General features: G+C 41.6%; 1 protein-coding gene across 6 annotated transcripts in view; it reads left to right on the forward strand.

The window, feature by feature from the left end:
• LOC119656751 (stromal interaction molecule homolog) overlaps nucleotides 1-19,687 on the forward strand; it is a 173,172-nt gene that overhangs the window by 97,405 nt on the left and 56,080 nt on the right. For all 6 annotated transcript variants that reach the window (XR_005250091.1, XM_038063312.1, XM_038063309.1 and 3 more), the window contains one exon: nucleotides 16,377-16,540. Coding sequence is in view for 5 of the 6 variants with exons in the window: in XM_038063312.1 (XP_037919240.1) it covers nucleotides 16,377-16,540 (164 nt within the window). In the remaining variant the exon portion in view is untranslated. The remainder of the gene's footprint in view (nucleotides 1-16,376; nucleotides 16,541-19,687) is intronic.

Below are 19,687 nucleotides of genomic sequence, written 5' to 3' on the forward strand. Positions count from 1 at the left end.
TGTTTCAAACTTCTTATCGAAGTGAAACCTCGTTGTCATGTTGTCCCTCGGTATCAGCAATTCGGGATATCGCCTAGAAAGGATATCAATCTTCCTTCGATTTAGGCAGCTTCCCGCCTCACTCATACTACCGGCCATCCTGAATATTGCCCTCCTTGCCTGCATCTGTAGGTGCAGATGGAGGGGTGTTAATCCCAGAAGGACGTCCAAGGATGCGGTTGGGCATGTCCTCATTGTCCCACGGATACACATGCAAGCCAGCCTTCGGAGCTTATGTAATTCCCTGGCTTGTGTGCTGAGTTGGGTTCTTTCTGCCCAGATTACCGCTTCATAGGTAATCATTGGCCTTACTATTGCAGTATATATCCAAAGTAGTATCTTGGGGCTGCAACCCCATTTTTTTCCTGGTATGGATCCGCAAGTCATCAGAGCCCTCATGGCTTTCCGACAAGTGTTTCCAACATGTGTCTTCCAGAGTAATTTTTGGTCTAGCGTAATTCCCAAATATTTAACCTCTGTTTCTCGTTTCACCTCCATATCATGTAATGTTATGGCTCTCAGGTGATCAAGCTTACGCTTCCTAGTAAATGGTACTATGGTGGTTTTGGCTGGATTGATCCGCAGTCCCACCTTCCTGCACCAGGCACTAGTAACCCTTAGTCTAGTTTGGATTCTATCACATAGGCTATCTTCATATTTGCCCCTACAGATTAAAACAATGTCGTCCGCGTAACCCTGGACTTGTATTCCAGTATTTGTTAACACGTCCAGGAGTTCATCCAATATCATACTCCACATCAGCGGCGATAGTACCCCACCCTGTGGACAGCCTTGACTGGTGTTCATGACAATAGAATTTGCACCTATCGATACTTCTATTTGCCTGCTTTCTAGCATTTTCCCATCCAGAATGCCAGGGTGTTTCTCACTCCTTTGCGGCTCAGGGCATCTTGTATCTGTGTGCGATGTGTTGTCAAATGCTCCTTCGATATCCAAAAACGCACACAGTACAATTTCTTTTGTTTCTATGGCATCCCATAGTACCTCTATCAGCTGATCCAGAGCGGTTTCAGTTGACCGTTCTGTCTGGTGAGCGTGCTGACAGTGATGTAGGGGATTACGCTTTAGAACCTTAGTTCTAATATAGTTGTCTATGACCTTCTCCACCGTTTTGAGTACGAACGATATTAGGCAAATTGGTCTGACAGATTTAGGGTGAAAAGGATCCTTTTTACCCACTTTCAGAATAAATACCACTCCATGCCCTTGGTATGTATCCCAGCGCTATGCTTCCCCTTACTACCCTCAGAAGAGACCCTAAGATAATTTCTAGGCCTCTCTGGATAAGTGCTGGGAAATTGCCATCTACTCTGGGAGATTTCATTGGTTTAAAAGTTCCCACTGCCCATCTTAGCCCAGCTTTTGAGCATACCTCTTTTGCTAGTTTCCAGCTCTCTGCCCTTCCCCTTTTATTCGTTGTTGGGGTGTCAGGCAGATTGTTGTCGCCTGCCGCCGTGGGGTAGGACCCCGGGAAATGAGTTCTGAGAAGCAGGTGTACTCTGTCCTCCTCATTCTCGGTGAATGTCCCATCTTCCTTTTTCAAGCAGACAGAGGATATTCTCCCGTCTTTGGCTACAGCCTTGTACAGCCTGGTTGCTTCTGTGATCTGTTCAATCCCTTCACAGAATTCCCTAAAGCTGTTCCGTTTCGCTTCCCTGATGGCGTTGCTATACGCAGTCAGTGCATTTTTATACCTCTGCCAGTCCCCGGTTTGTTCTGCCCGGTTGAAGAGTTTTCGTGCCTCTGTTCTCATTTTGGCCAGGTTCTTATTCCACCATGGTACATCCCTTGATGACTTGACTGTCTTAGCCGGACAGCGGGCCTCATATGCGTCAATGACGATTGTGTTGAGGTTTTCCACCACCGTTTCTAATTCCAATTCGCTCCTGATGTCACCGCCCCCTTGCAGGTGGAAAATGTTGTTGCTCAAGTGCGTTGGGATTACTTATTATTCTTTCTATTTCGGAGTTACCCTCAATGTCGAATCTGATTATCCTGTCATCAGTCATAGAGGGTTCATCCGACACCCTCCAATTCCTGACCATTCCGTTCATTAGGGTATTTCCTAGAGTTATATCTAGTACCTCCTGTCTGGTGTTGGTCACAAATGTTGGAGTGTTCCCTACGTTGTATATTTCTAACTTATTGTTAAGAATAAATTCAAGAGGGTACTCACCTCTACGATTGGTGTCGCTGCTTCCCCAGACTTCATGGTGGGCGTTGGCATCGCAGCCGAGAAGAAGTGGTAATGCCCTCTTCTCATAATACTTCGTCAGTTTTGTGACTTGTTCCAGTGGAGCCCGGATTTCGTCTCCTAGGAAGTATCCCGATGCCACAACTGCCTCTTGAGTGCTCCTCCCGGTTTCCAATGAGACTTGGATAGCCACAAAGTCCCCGGTTAAGAACTCTGAAAGACATATGTATTTTAAATTACGTTTAAGAATTATACAAGCTCTTGGTTTTTTACAAGAGGGGTCCCAAATTACCTGCATGCTTCCTCCTTGCAGACCGCGAATCTGCCCCCGGTACACCCACGGCTCCTGAGCCAGCACTATTCCAATGTTCTCCTTCGAACTTGCCCTTACAATCACTGCAGATGCAGGTCTCGCATGGTGGAGGTTTATCTGGGCTATCTTAGTGCTGGCCATTGGCTCCGTTATTGTTTGGAGCTCTTCTCCACGGTCGGAATGTCGCCCTCCTCCTCCGACATGGCGCTTTCCTGCGCATCGCTGTCCACCCTGAGTTCTAGGAGTCCTAGGTCTAGGTCGTCCAGCTTCTGCTCTTCACTGGGCAACAGGTCTACTTCCCTGGTTGAGCCAGTCCTTTCCGCCTCTATGGCTTCTAAGGATGGCAAAATTTGGTGAATATGGAGTGCATAATTTCGGAAAAAAAAGTGCCCAACATTTTTGTTTTACTTTTTTCAAAAAAGGAAAGACAAAAAAAACTCTTTTTTTTTTATTTCAAAAATACCTCAAAAAATAAAAATAATAGTGAAAAACAGCAGACCTAATATTTAAGCAAAAGAAAGGCCACATTTTTGTATTTTAGTATTTTTGCATTATCTTTTTTATTTTTTGAGATATTTGGAAAAAACGATTTATTCGTTTAAAAATAACGAAAAAAATTGAGGTAAATCACACTTTTCTCTGAAACTACGCATAAAAAATTTATGTAATTACAATATTTTGATCATAGTTCCGTTATTATTTATCCCACTGACTTCTATCATACCTCATTTTAAAGGCCTTTTCAAGCACTTTGGAAGAGCGTTAGATCAATTGCCACCAAAAGTTAGTGATTTTGGACGATTTGACCTTCAAAGTATAAAATTTTTTTACACATTGTCATTATATATTGTACCTACAAATAATAAAAATATCCATTCTTTTCACTAAACATTTTTTCCTTAGAATCGACCATGTAATCGATTTCTGTGGTTGTTTCGAAAAAAAAATGTCCACCTCGGAGGGACGCACACATTGGCGCTATATAACTTTTCTGTCTTATGCCACCCTCGACTTCCACCCCAAATTTCATGTCAATCGGTCTTGACTGAAAGAATTCGGAGGTTGAAAGCTTTAGTTATTGGACTATACGTTATTCTCCGTCAATTAAGCTTTCAGAAGTGGTTGGCAGTCTTTATTGCATATTTAACCTTCCGCCCGTCAGCAGCCATATCTATTTTTATAGATCTATATACCATATCATCATCATCAACGGCGCAACAACCGACATCCGGTCTAGGCCTGCCTTAATAAGGAACTCCAGACATCCCGATTTTGCGCCGAGGTCCACCAATTCAATATCCCTAAAAGCTGTCTGCGGTCCTGACCTACGCCATCGCTCCATCTTAGGCAGGGTCTGCCTCGTCTTCTTTTTCTACCATAGATATTGCCCTTATACTTTCCGGGTGGGATCATCCTCATCCATACGGATTAAGTGACCCACCCACCGTAACCTATTGAGCCGGATTTTATCCACAACCGGACGGTCATGGTATCGCTCATAGATTTCGTCATTGTGTAGCCTACGGAATCGTCCATCCTCATGTAGGGGGCCAAAAATTCTTCGGAGGATTCTTCTCTCGAACGCGGCCAAGAGTTCGCAATTTTTCTTGCTAAGAACCCAAGTTTCCGAGGAATACATGAGGACTGGCAAGATCATAGTCTTGTACAGTAAGAGCTTTGACCCTGTGGTGAGACGTTTCGAGCGGAACAGTCTTTGTAAGCTGAAATAGATAGGAGAAATTGTCAACGGTCTCAAAATTGTATTCTCCTATCCTTATTCTTCTTCGTGTTCGTGTTTGACCAGTGCGGTTTGATGTTGTTGGTTGATTCGTCTTCGGTGCTGACGTTGCCACCATATATTTTGTCTTGCCTTCATTGACGTGCAGCCCAAGATCTCGCACCAATCAGCGCCTGCTCGATCTGGATGAAGGCAGTTTGTACATCTCGGGTGGTTCTTCCCATGATGTCGATATCGTCAGCATAGGCCAGTAGTTGGGTGGACTTGAAGAGGATCGTACCTCTTGCATTTACCTCGGCATCACGGATCACTTTCTCGAGGGCCAGGTTAAAGAGGACGCATGATAGGGCATCCCCTTGTCGTAGACCGTTGTTGATGTCGAATGGTTTTGAGAGTGATCCTGCTGCTTTTATCTGGCCTCGCACATTGGTCAGGGTCAGCCTAGTCAGTCTTATTAATTTCGTCGGTATACCGAATTCTCTCATGGCCGTGTACAGTTTTACCCTGGCTATGCTATCATAGGCGGCTTTAAAGTCGATGAACAGATGGTGCAACTGTAGTCCATATTCCAACAGTTTTTCCATTGCTTGCCGCACAGAGAAAATCTGATCTGTTGCTGATTTGCCTGGAGTGAAGCCTCTTTGGTATGGGCCAATGATGTTCTGGGCGTATGGGGCTATCCGGCCTAGCAAGATAGTGGAGAATATCTTATAGATGGTACTCAGCAACGTGATACCTCTATAATTGCTGCACATATCACACAGTGCATCCCTTTTTATGTATGAGACAGATAATGCCTCGTTGGCAATCGTCAGGCATTGATTCGCTGTTCCATACCTTGAGCACAAGTTGATGAACCGCTTTGTGTAACTGGTCGCCTCCATATTTAACCAATTCAGCTGTAATTCCATCGGTTCCTGCCGACTTATGATTTTTTAGCCGATGAATTGCACGGACTGTTTCTCCTAAACTTGGTGGTGGCAGTATTTGTCCGTCGTCTTCAGTTGGCGGGACCTCCAACTCGCCGATGTTCTGGTTGTTCAGTAGCTCATCAAAGTACTCAACCCATCGCTCTAATATGCCCATTCTGTCGGAAATCAGATTTCCCTCTTTGTCTCGGCAGGATGAGCATCGAGGTGTATAAGGCTTCATCCTGCTGACTTGTTGGTAAAACTTGCGCGCCTGGTGCGGTTGCTCCCTGTACTTTTCTAGTTCACAGACTTGTTGGTTCTCCCAGGCTTCCTTTTTCCGTCTGTGAAGTCGCTTCTCCGCTCGACGGAGTTCGTGATAAGTCTCTGCGCGTGCCCGCGTTCTTTGAGAATGCAACATTACTCGGTATGCGGCATTCTTCCGTTCCGTTGCTAGCTTACATTCATCGTGAAACCAGCCGTTCCGACTCCTTTTGCGGCTGGGGCCAAGTATGTTTGTGGCCGTATCCATGATAACGTTCTTCAGGCGATTGTGAAGATCATTTGTTGATGCTTCATCTCCAGGTCCTCTGTTGACTGCGGTTATTGCGGCATCCATTTCCCTCTTATAGGTGTCGCGGAGGGTTGTGTTGTGGATGGCTTCAGTATTAACTCTCATCTGATTGTCAGAGGGGATTCTGGGTGGTATTGTTATTCGAGCTCGGACCACCATGCCAACGAGATAGTGATTCGAGTCTATGTTGGCCCCCCTATATGTTCTGACATTCATCAAGGCTGAGAGGTGGCGGCGTTCGATCAACACGTGGTCAATTTGGTTGAAAGTGGTCCCGTTTGGAGAGGCCCACGTATGTTTGTGGACCGCTTTCCGCGCAAACCAGGAACTTCCAACAACCATTTCGTGTGACCCTGCTAATTGAATAGTTCGCAGTCCGTTATCATTTGTTTTTTCGTGTAAACTATGGGAGCCAACGTATCGCCTGAATACTGCCTCCTTCCCTACTTGGCTGTTACAATCCCCAAGTATGATTTTGATATCATATCTGGGACAGGCTTCGAGGGTTCGTTCTACTGCCTCGTAGAAGGTATCCTTCTCCGACTCTGCAGTCTCCTCTGTAGGGGCGTGAACGTTTATGAGGCTTATATTTCTAAACTTGCCTCCCAAGCGCAGAGTGCATAGCCGTTCGCTTATGTTTTCAAAGCCGATAACAGCAGGCTTCATTTTTTGGCTGACTAAGAAACCTACTCCGAACACATGGTTTACTGGATGACCGCTATAATATATGGTGTAGTGGCTCTTCTCCAGGAAACCGGTCCCTGTTCATCGCATCTCTTGCAACGCTGTTATATCAGCCTTATATTGGGACAGGGTATTGGCTAGCTGCTCATCAGCTTCATCTCTGTACAGGGAGCGCACGTTCCATGAGAAAATGCGCAAATCATTATTCCGTTGTCGTTGCCGGGTCCGTCGTTTTAAAATCCGTCCTGTCCGAGGCTCCTGTTGTGGCTTCGTAACAAGTTGTTTTCCGTGTAGGGTTCTCAGCCCTACCCAACCCCCAACCTGGAGGACCAATTGGTACAATTTGTCCCGTTTTTAGGCGCGGGAGACTCGCCTTCATCCTTCTCCATCTGCAGCTTTTCGTTAAGAAAGAGCTCCCAGCGGTCACCACGTGGAGGTGGAGATAGGGTTTGGTAGTAGAGCTGTTGGTGTTGGTTCAGCAGGCATTTCCCAGGTTTTATGCTCCATCGTGGGTACCAATCCATCTTTCGCCGTGGGACCTATACTACCCTTTGACCGCATATAATTAGCAAATATTAAAAGGAAAAATTTGGTGGGCTTTTAAACTTCATTTTTTTTGGATTTTCGTGTTTTTTTATGGCTTTTTTATGAATAAAAAAAAACTACCCGTCCGATTGCAATTATCCTAGTTTGCGGACCCTAGAAATATATATTAAAGAAGTCGTGAAAATTCCAAAGAATTTGGTTGGATAGATTTTGAGCTATGGTGGCAGCCGATTTTCAAGATGCAGTTTCAAGAAAAACGCATTTGAAAATTTAAATGTGATTATCAACAGTAAAATTTTAACTCGCCATTAATTTGCTATACCTGGTCCATAGAGAGCAGCCTCCGTTTCTTCAAAAAAACTTGACATCGCATTGTCACTAGGATTTTGAGAAAGCCAAAGTGGCTATTTCTACGATCTTGGCCCCAGAATGAAGGTGTTTAAGAGCGAAAGTCCAGATCAATGCATTTAACGACTCATTGTTATTCTGGGGCTCTGCTCCTAAACATCTGTTCACGAGATCATCTCGTGACAAATCTTCGTAGATTGGTTTGATGACTTTGAACTTCTTCTGTCAAAGGTGCCTTCTCGTGGTGGAAACTATCCAGTTCTTCTTTAGCTTCCACTTTGCGCCATTTGCACCAACTGTCCTCGCCTGCTGGACAGTTTTGATGTTGAGGATTTTCGTGTGTAGAACATTGTTGCCCAAATTTCTTGCTTCATTCCTTCTATCGAATTTGTGTGCCGACGAATAGCTAGCCCAAAAAATGTAGTGAGGTCGTTAATTACCTTATCAGTAAGTTTTCCAGCCCCTTTCCCACCAATGCCTTTGTGATTCTTCTTTGCATTTCTAAGCCGCGTTCCCATTCTTTTCTCGACATGTCCTACGTATTCCTCTTTTACTACTACGTATATTTTATTATTTGCAGAAATTTCCAGAAATACCGGAGAAAACTCCAGCAAAATCCAATCCAAATCCAATATACAAAACTTGTCGCAATTGGAACATCCATGTTCATGCTTGCTAAAAGTTTCTTTGCTGATGTTGATGCGAAGTCCTTTTTCTTCTCTGATAAGTATCGATTCCCATGAAATACTCGTTTTTTAGCGCGAGCATGACGTTGAACGTTAAAGCGATCTCCCTTCGTACGATCCATTTAAAAAAATCACTGAACACACAAACAGCACAATACTTACAACAAAATATAACTGAGTATAGCTTGAAAGCCTTTCAGTGCTCACTCTAGACTGGATTATCCTTTTTATTCCAAACAGCAAATAAGTTTAGACAATTGATTGGTTCTCCATCTTTCTATATTTATACCTGTGTTCGAATTTATAAGGCTCAGGTAAAAAAAGATTCGATGCTCTTTCTCATCGAGCACTCTAGCCGTGGCTACAAACTCCTTACCTGTATAACCCTGTAATTTCTGAACGACTCGGAATATCGGAAGATCCCTTTGCCCACATATTCCCCACTATATATAGGTACAATTCATGCCAAAAAAAAATCGATTTCTCCAACCCGACACACGGGATGACCCCCTTAAGCTTTCAGAAGTTCGTGGTAGTCTTTATTGCATATTTAACCTTTCGCCCGTGAGCAGCTATAACTATTTTTATAAATCTATATAACATACTCGTAACCGTAGAATATTCCCTCTTTTCTTGTCTCGTAACATTATTCTAAGTTTCGTCTCCTGTATCCCACCTAAGCTGCACATAAATAAAAATGAATCAAATTCCACTTCGAAATTTTTATCAAAAATTAAGCCTATAGTCCTAACATTCCAACAACTCGAGAATTCTATTTAGCAACTATCTCATTATATAAATTGCAAACTAAAGTCATAATTGATCTTAAATATTTTCCCAAGTTGTATTCCATTGGGCGCATTTTGTCTAACAGCTCAATACAAGCAATAGAGGAATTTTTGCGCATGCACATTTATCAAATTACCCAATACACACCGCTGTCTGAATGCTTTGTTATTGCATGCAATGATTTTCTGCTGGATTGCTCGAGACTTCGATAGACGAGTTTTGTTTCATGGGCAGCCGGCAAATCATCTGACCGGAAGAGGCGCATAAGACAAGCACCAAGACAGTTCTACTTATCTGGCAACGGGAGAATCGCCGGACAGATCGTGACTAGTCCTGTATTTGAAAAAATTGTGCAGAGTTTTGGGAAATTAATAATGGGCAGAAAATAGTTAACGCAACAGAGTTACCTCCAAAAAGAAGTCAGTAATTTGGGTATCTGAATTGAAGAGAGTTCGTCTAACAGCATTCTAGCTCATGCCACTTTCAATTCTGGTGGATTTGAGAGCGGAAAACCCTATAACCTAAGTTAGCGATTGAACGAAGTGAAATTACTTCCAATAGCGGTGGTTTCTGTTGGAACGACCTGAAAAATGTATTTAAGACGACTGATGGCTTCGCCTGTCCGAAATAATGAAGACATCGCAATCGCTCTGAACAACGGTAGCAGGTCCCGAGTTTGAAAAGTTGTGTCCTGATGCAGTTGTGTCCTCATACAACGTTAAACTTCGTTGAGAAATTTTTCGCGTTGCAGTTGTTGCGCTGCCATTGTATACGTGTCCCCTGCAGAATGACGGCTTTACGAAGGTGATGCAAAAAAAGCGCCGTAAGGCGCCAGATAGACCGACCGCTGAAGTTCAGCATGACGGCCCGGGCGATGGCGGCGATACCGCGTCCTCGGGATGAACGCATCAGAGAGCTGACTGTCGTCATTTTGTCGCTAGAGGCCACCATAGCGCGCACTTTCGGAGCGCCAAAACTGTAGAGCAGGAACCAACATGCGTTAACTGCGGGGCAAACGATCACCCCGTAAAATATAGAAAATGCCCTAGGTTTATCCAGGTAGTGGCAAGGAGAAATGCATAAAAACGTGCACTCCTCACTTAACCTCTCTCCACAACTGCTTCTCGTCCCCCTCCTCTGAATTCAGTCAAAACCGATTGAAATGAAATTTGGGGTAAGGGTCAAGGGTATCATATTATTATTATTATTCTGTTAAGGGAAAGTCGCACCGCGTCCTTGAAGAACTATTGTCCCCCTTTTACTGCTTATTTGTACCTATTGATCATAGTATCTCAAGCAGGCCTATAACCGTTAGGAACTTTAGTATGTTCCCTACTTCCAGTTCTTTCAGCTTTGCATCTGGTATTCAGTCTTCTCCCAGATGCCTCGACCTACTTTGCACAAGTGACGGACACTGTCCCAGGACGTGTATAGAGGTTTCGTCATCCTCCTCACAAAACCTGCTTCAGTGTCCGTAGGTATCCCTAGCTTCCCTAGGTGATAGTTCAGCCGACAATGACCAGTGAGAATTCCCACTATGATTCTGAGGTTCTTTTTGATGAGGTTTAAGCAATCCTTTGTGCGTATGGGTTTGTATCCCCCAATAAGCATCCTGGACTGCTCCATCCCTGGTTTAGTTTTTAGTTTTTAAAATCATTTTTATTTTTAAGAAATAGGTAACAATAATATATAGATTGGAAAAATGAACAATAAAAACAATCTTTTAAAATAACAAAAATAACTTAAAAAGTTTTCGAATTACGATTTACAGGCAGAGAAGACAAACATTAAGAAATAAAAATCTAATTTTACAATAAGTTGTCGGGAAATGGTCAAAAATCCGACCGAAGTCATTTGGCCTTAGTGGCATCCATCCCTGCCCATTGGCTCAAAATACATTTTCTTTGGACCAATGGCACCGGCACCCGCTCACTCTGCTGTGAGGGATCTGTCAGTGTACCAAGTAATCAGTTGCTGGTTTAAGCCGTATATCGCAGCCACGCTCTCCCAGTTTGCCTTGTTACTCCAACGTGTTTCAAACTTCTTATCGAAGTGAAACCTTGTTGTCATGTTGTCCCTCGGTATCAGTAATTCGGGATATCGCCTAGAAAGGATATCAATCTTCCTTCGATTTAGGCAGCTCCCCGCCACACTCATACTACCGGCCATCCTGAATATTGATCTCCTTGCCTGCATCTGTATCCGCAAATGGAGAGGGGTTAATCCCAGAAGGACCTCCAGGGATGCCGTTGGGCATGTCCTCATTGTCCCACGGATACACATGCAAGCCAGCCTTCGGAGCTTATGTAATTCCCTAGCTTGTGTGCTGACTTCGGTTCTTTCTGCCCAGATTACCGCTCCATAGGTAATCATTGGTCTTACTATTGCAGTATATATCCAAAGTAGTATCTTCGAGCTGCAACCCCATTTTTCCTGGTATGGATCTGCAAGTCATCAGAGTCCTCGTGGCTTTCCGACAAGTGTTTCGGACATGTGTCTTCCAGAGTAATTTTTGATCTAGCGTAATTCCCAAATATTTAACCTCTGTTTCTCGTTTCACCTCCATATCAAGTAATGTTATGGCTCTCAGGTGATCAAGCTTACGCTTCCTTGTAAATGGTACTATGGTGGTTTTGGCTAGGTTGATCTGCCGTCCCACCTTCCTGCACCAGGCACTAGTAACCCTTAGTCTAGTTTGGATTCTATCACATAGGCTATCTTCATATTTGCCCCTACACATTAAAACAATGTCGTCCGCGTAACCCTGGACTTGTATTCCAGTATTAGTTAACACGTCCAGGAGTTCATCCAATGCCATACTCCACATCAGCGGCGATAGTACCCACCCTGTGGACAGCCTTAACTGGTGTTCATGACAATAGAATTTGTACCTATCGATACTTCTATTTGCCTGCTTTCTAGCATTTTCCCATCCAGAATGCCAGGGTGTTTCCCACTCCTTTGCGGCTCAGAGCTTCTTGTATCTCTGTGTGTGATGTGTTGTCGAATGGTCCTTCGATATCCAAAAACGCGCACAGTGCAATTTCTTTTGTTTCTATGGCATCCCATAGTACCTCTGTCAGCTGATACAGAGCGGTTTCAGTTGACCGTCCTGCCCGGTAAGCGTGTTGACAGTGATGTAGGGGATTACGCTTTAGAACCTTAGTTCTAATATAGTTGTCTATGACCTTCTCCACCGTTTTGAGTGCGAACGATGTTAGTTAGATTGGTCTGAAAGATTTAGGGTGAAAAGGATCCTTTTTACCCGCTTTCGGAATAAAGACCACTTTTACCCGTCTCCATGCCCTTGGTATGTAACCCAGTGCTATGCTCCCCCTTACCACCCTCAGAAGAGACTCTAAGATAATTCCTAGGCCTCTCTGGATAAGTGCTGGGAAAATGCCATCTACTCCGGGAGATTTCATTGGTTTGAAAGTTCCCACTGTCCATCTTAGCCTAGCTTCTGAGCATACCTCCTTTGGCTAGTTTCCAGCTCTCTGCCCATCCTCTTTTATTCGTTGTTGGGGTGTCAGGCAGATTGTTGTCGCCTGCCGCCGAGGGGTAGGACCCCGGGAAATGAGTTCTGAGAAGCAGGTGTCCTCCTCATTCTCGGTGAATGTCCCATCTTCCTTTTTCAAGCAGACAGAGGATATTCCCCCATCTTTGGCTACAGCCTTGTACAGCCTGGTTGCTTCGGTGATCTGTTCGTCCCTTCACAGAATTCCGTGAAGCTGTTCGGTTTCGCTTCCCTGATCGCGTTGCTATACGCAGTCAGTGCATTTTTATACCTCTGCCAGTCCCCGGTTTGTTCTGCCCGGTTGAAGAGTTTTCGTGCCTCTGTTCTCATTTTGGCCAGGTTCTTATTCCACCATGGTACATCCCTTGATGACTTGACTGTCTTAGCCGGACAGCGGGCCTCATATGCGTCAATGACGATTGTGTTGAGCTTTTCCACCACCGTTTCTAATTCCAGTTCGCTCCTGATGTCACCGCCCCCTTGAAGGTGGAAAATGTTGTTGCTCAAGTGCGTTGGGATTACTTATTATTCTTTCTATTTGGAAGGTACCCTCAATGCCGAATCTGATTATCCTGTCATCAGGTGACTTAATATTTAAGCAAGATAAAGGCCACATTTTTGTATTTTAGTATTTTTGCATTATCTTATTTAATTTTTGAGATATTTAAAAAAAACGATTTATTCGTTTAAAAATAACAAAAAAAAAATGGGGTAAATCACACTTTTCTTTGAAACTACGCATCAAAAATTTATGTAATTACAATATGTTGATCATAGTTCCGTTATTTTTTATCGCACTGACTTCTATTATACCTCATTTTAAAGGCCTCTTCAAGCACTTCGGAAGAGCGTTAGATCAATTGCTACCAAAAGTTAGTGATTTTGGATGATTTGATCTTGAAAGTATAAAATTTTTTTTAGACATTGTCATTGTATATTGTACTTACAAATAATAAAAATATCCATTCTTTTCACTAAGCACTTTTTGCTTAGATTCTACTATGTAATAGATGTCTGTGGTTGTTTCGAAAAAAAAAAATTTCCACCTCGGAAGGGCGCGCACATTGACGCTTTATAACTGTTGTTTCTTATGCCACCCTCTACCCTCACCCCAAATTTCATGTCAATCGGTCTTGACTGAGAGAATTCGGAGGTTGAAAGCTTTAGTTACTGGACTATTCTCCGTCAATTAAGCTTTCAGAAGTGGTTGGCAGTCTTTATTGCATATTTATATTTATAGATCTATATACCATATACCGTAGAATATTTCCTCTTCTTTTTTCGTATCATTATTCTAAGTTTCATCTCCTATATCCCATCTAAGCTGCATATAAATAAAAATGACCCAAATTCCATTTCGAAATTTTTATTAAAAACTAATCCTAGAGTCCTAACATTCCAACAAATCGAAAATCCCATCTAGCAACTATCTCATTACATAAATTGCAAACTAAAATCATAATTGACTTTATATGTTTTCCCAAATTGTATTCCATTGGACGCATTTTGTCTAACGGCTCAACACAGGCAATAGGTAAATTTTTGTTTATGCACATTTATGAAATTACACAATGCGCGCCGCTGTCTGAACGTTTTGTTGTTGCTGCATTTAATGATTTTCTGCTGCATTGCTCAAAATTTCGATGGACGGGTTTTGTTTCTTTTGGAATAATCTGAAAAATTTACTTAAGAAGGCTTTGTCTGAAATGCTCAAGAAGATAGTTTGAATGATAGTCATTGCACGCTTGTATGTCGAGGTATTCACTTGATACCATCATCGACTGAAGACGAAACGCTCTGAACAACGGCAGTGGGTCTCGAGTTCGAAAAGTTGTATTCTTTCCAAATAATGTCTTATTCTATATTCCGGAATTTGGTTACTATTGTCGGTTTCTCTCACGCCGAATGTTTTTGTGTCGGCCTCGCAGCTGTTTTTCCGCGCCTGTAGCCGCATGCATTGTCTCACGGAATATCCATGAAGTATGAATGAACCTCTCGTTGGTCCAACAGCCAGATTCCCAGGAGTCCAAAGACTTTGTTTTTACAATCACCAGTTCTTTCATTTTTAAGGTTTTTTAACATTTTTATTATATAACACAAGTTTGACATATATATTTTTTTACCAAATAAGTTGCCAACTTTACCCCTTATGCTGAATGATAAGATGTTTTAAGGTTTTGTGTAAAAGAAAGTCTTATTAAAATCGATTAAATGTCTGTCTGGAACACCCAATTTCACGTCTTGTGTAAATCGCAGCATTATCCTTCCTGAGAGTAAATTCGAGATGGATGAGGAATGTAAGGACTCAAACTCTTCCAGAGGACCTCAATATACTAAAAATTAGCCATATGAGGTGACACGTTTTAGCAGATAGTTAAAGCATATTGGCCCACACTCGGACAGCAAATCATGGTTCGAAAGCGGAACTTTCTGAGTTTCCCTAGATATTGAGTGCGCACTTGATTTAACTTTTGAGGGCCGGGATGGAGCGGGAGAATGAACTTAAGGATGGTTTTCGGGTAAATTCCAAAATATAATATTAACGTTATTTACGCAGATATTGGAATGAGAGTATCTTGAAGCCTATATCTCGTGTAGATGCACCATTTTAAGATTTTTTCAGATTTACTGGTTGGATAGGTCCTGAGAACGAGACCTGTTTCTTTTTCCACACATTTTGAGCACTCACCTTCTTATCTTTCACTCACTATCAGAAATAAGATCAATTTCGAAAAGTAATAATCGAACACTTACCTTCCCTTTGATACCCCACATAACAATATTCTGTGAACAAAAATGAACACCCTCCTTTCGCATGTATGGGAAGCTGCTATTCAAACTAAACACAAAATGGCGCCACTCGGTGCATGTAAAAGGACACACAGACCACATGTTCTCACCAAATTTCATAACAATCGGTTCAGTCGTTTCCGAATAAATCGGTTGTGACAGACACACAGTGAATTGATTTTAATAAGGTTTTAGAAACACCAAAAAATTTACTTTTTCTACCGGGAGTGTAAAAAAGAAAAAAGAAAGCACAAAAAAATAGGGAAAGAGACAAGAAAGGAGCGAGAGATAAAAACAGAAGAAGAGAGCGCAAAATAATGAAAAAAAGAAAGAGGAGAAAAAAGGGGAAAAAAATGAAAGGGAGTGGGAGAAGAGGAGAACGAGAAGGGAAAAGGAGAGAAAAACCATGTGAGGAAGAAAAAGAAAAGAAAGGGAGTACAAATCAGAGTAAAATTTTTTTTTTTTCTGTTAAATTTTTAACGATTAACTGACCGATTTTTGAGTGATTCAGTTCCATTTTAAAGCGGCTCCTTAAAATCTTTATGGATTGATTAACTGAACAATAAGTTCGATATTCTGTCCTGATTTTACTAAGGTCCTGTTTCACAAAAAAATCTAAAAAAGGTTTGCCTAGCGATTAAAATGATGTTTGTAATTGGGTTAATTGAAATTTTCCGTCGATAAATTTACTACCTCTGAAAATGGTCCTATAGTTATGAAACGGTCGAATTTCCATTTCCATTATTTTAAGGATAAACTTTTGTGTAATTAAGTTGGAAAGAATTTTGGAGGGTCCTTCAACAACAAATTTATTCAGCCTAAGTTACAATAAGAGGTCAAAACAGCCAATTCGAAGGAAGTCTTATAATTTTGAAGCGCACCATACCTTTGTTTGCGTGAGATGTTCACACTATTTTCAGATAGTCAGAAATTTTTTACATCACTTTTGACCCAAGAACCATCTTTCAGTTTTACGGGAGATTCAGATTGTTAGGCCACATCATTCCTTTAGCGACCTTCCAAAGTGAGACGCAGTTGAAGGGAACAAGTGGCATAAAACTCGATGAAAAGGTTTTTGTAGATTTCGAAGTTCAAAGGCAGTAGCATTTTCATGTCCGCCATCAAGACCAAGAGTCATACTTGTGCCTATATAGACTTACCTTTCACCTAATTTAGATTAACTAATAAACCGGAAAGTCACTAATTTGAATATGTTTTATTCCTTCCAGGTTCTCTTGGTAGTGGATCTGCCGATGGATCATGTCATGCAGATGACCTGGATTGTTTTGGTGGAAGTGTTCAAGATCGTTTGGGCATGGAAGCCATTAAATCATTGCATCGTCAACTGGATGATGATGACAATGGAAACATAGACTTGAGCGAATCGGACGATGTAAGTAGAAAACCTCGCAATTGTATTTTTGATCGTTTTCCTTAGGCGAAAACACATTTCAGTGAATGTATGGAAAATAAATAATTTTAAATAAGCTATCTCCGGAAGGTCCTCGAGTGCCAAATATATTTATTTGAAGTCACGAGCCTTGTGCTGATAGGATGTGCACCATTGAGTTACCTGCAAATTTTGAAGGTGGGCCAGGGTCCATCTTCCTTTGCCACAAGTGGGTTCATTGTCTGTGCCCAAAAGAGGTTTGACAAATTCTCTGCGATAGTATTAACTCAAAACCGGCATAAACGCTTGGCCGATTCGCTGGCTTCGTACCTGTTTTGCTTTATGTACAGCCGGCATGGAGAAGTTACTTCACTTCTTTAAGGGTTTTTGTAAAACAGAACCTTATGAAAATCGGTTCACTGTCTGTCTGTCTGTCTGTCACAGGCATTTTTCTCGGAAACGATTATACCTATTGACACAATTTTGTCAGAAGGTGGAAACTGTGAACGTTCACACATACAATGGGTTACATCATTCTACGCGGAATTTAAGGGGGGGAGGGGGTGGTTGTGGGTGGTAACCAAATATAGTCATGCGGGGTATCAAATGCAAGGTCTCGATTAGTACTTTTCAAACGCGGACTCAGTTTTCGCATTTAATTGACAAGAGGAGGGGCGGGAGCTGGAAAAGGGTTATTTCCTTCACGGGGCCAGTCACATGATTGTCTGTGGCACCCAAAAGTGAGAAATACACAAAATCTTTCATACCCGAAGCGTTGAGCTTCTGGTTTCCCCACTTGTTTTAGTAAATTATAGAATGCTATTCCGTATGAGAGTTAAGTGACGTGAATGTGTCTCACATGTTCGACGTCCCATTGTAATGATAACTTTTGTTCTACCTCGGCGACTATAAAATTTGTACTCGGAGGGCAAAGGTGTTTCTTCTCATAATTGCTAACAATGGTGTAGTCGGCTGTGTAAACATAAACTTCAAACCTCTTCAAGAATGTGGGAATATTATAATAAGACAGTGTCGTAATAAGCCCCTGCTGCTATTATACTATAAACTCATCCTGCACTACCTCGATCCTCCCTCCCAGGGCAGGGGTGAGGCAGCGTCTGATGAGTTGCCTCTGCCTTGGACGAAACCGCAAGTCATATAGTTCTAAAGTTCTAAAAAAGGTTATTAAGGATCGAAAAATTTTTGACAGTTTGGGTCGGTGACACGAACTTACAATATGGCCTTTCGTATTCAAATTTATGACTGCCTACGATTCAATTTGATACCGTACCATTCTTATGAATAATATTAACCATCGAAGACTTACCTAAATTCTGGTTGTGTTTTTCGAGATCGTTCTGCCAAAATTTATCATTAGATGTCATTTATTCTGATAATTTTTGGTTTGTCACATGCCATCCAGAGTTATGCTAACCTCCGAAAGAGAAAAGTTTAATAAATAATTTTCATGTGACTGATTATTCGATCAACGTGATAGTTAGCTCGGAAAATTAAGGTTTGCCTAAATAAACATAGCAAAATGTAACCTCCTCCACACAAAAGCGTGATGATGAATTGCGAAAGGTTCAATTGAATGAGCTTTTGTCAATCTCACATAATTAATTGATTATTTACCCAAGAACAGGTAGACATAGTGTCGACTTTAATCCGTTCGTGTAATGAATGAATAAATGAATTGAATATTAGCGATAACATGTTTTCTGGTATTCCACATTTTGTTTCAGAAAAATTTAATAAACTTTTAGAAGAATTTTTTTTATAATCTATATGTTACCATGCGTTTAAATTGAAATTCTATTCAGAATGACAATTCACAGTAACCAGAATGACAAAGTACAGGAGAATCCCTCTTTACCTGTCTGGTTGGCACCGATTACCCGCGTGCCAGTTGAACCAGAGGTTTCTGTGAAAAGTCGTCAAAAAATCAACATATTTCTCTAGGTATCATAAATAAACAAGCGCGTCAAATAAAACATTATTGCAACTTATTTCATTATGAGTAAATTATACAAAATATTGTATATAACTCGGCCTTGTTCGCCTCGTTGGATGCAAACCACCCTGGATCCCTCACGGTCCTTTGTGTGTCATTTTGAACAGACTGCTTGAACTTAAAAGCATTGAAAATATTTTAGAAGTTTAAAAAGCCGGCGATAATAAAAAAATGTCCGTCGAAGTTTCTTACATAAGATGAACACAAAATTTCTATACCCCAAGTGCCAGCTTCCGGTATTCCGACTCGTTACTCTTTAGTCCTTCAAATACCACCTGGGTACACTTTTGGCGGTTTTTTTTTTTTGCTTTTTTTCTATACACCTTATCACATTCTTTCGGCTCGCTGATCCTACAGTTCGTCCGCCCTACCAAAAATGGTCTCCTTGACCCCTAAAAAGTGATTGCCCCGATGATCAGATGGGTCTCCCAAAATAAAAGCTGCAATGCATATTCGACAATGTCACGACAGTACATACATAACTATTTCTATATTGCTTTTGCGCGTCCGCTTTGGCAAAATGCATTTAATTGAACGTTAGCATGGAAATGTATATAGCATTGCAATGCTAAAATGTAAGAAAAAGTATCAACGATTATTTTGTTTTAAAGGCATACAATTGGGTAGTTATTAAATATGATTTAAGGGTGCAGATTTTAATGTTAAATTATTTGAATTAGACTTTTGTAGTAAAGCTGATATGATCATTTAAAAAGAATATTCAAAGGATGTTAAATTTTAATATTGTGGATGCGGGAAGGGTACATGAAATTCAAAATGGTATGATCAAAACGATGAAGACAATGAAAAAATAATAATGATTTGCAAGCGGTGTAATCCGATCTTCCATGCCTTCGACGAAAAAAGAGCTGGAACTTAAAAAAGTAATTGAATTGTTTATTACACAAAAATATCGTCGTGATTGTGTTGATCAGAAAATGTAAGAGGCAGTGGATAGGTCATGCATTGAGAAATAACGAAAATACCATAGCGGGCTATGCTATGCAATGGTATCCACTACCCCAGGTTGCCGACAAGCGGTCATCCTAAGCTTTTCGGACCCTGGGTAAGCTGAATTAAATTGCTTAAAACCGTCGCGCCCGTATGTGCTGTTGATACTCTATGCCTCACATGTT

This window comes from Hermetia illucens, chromosome 5, assembly GCF_905115235.1.
Source record: "Hermetia illucens chromosome 5, iHerIll2.2.curated.20191125, whole genome shotgun sequence".
NCBI lineage: Eukaryota > Metazoa > Arthropoda > Insecta > Diptera > Stratiomyidae > Hermetia > Hermetia illucens.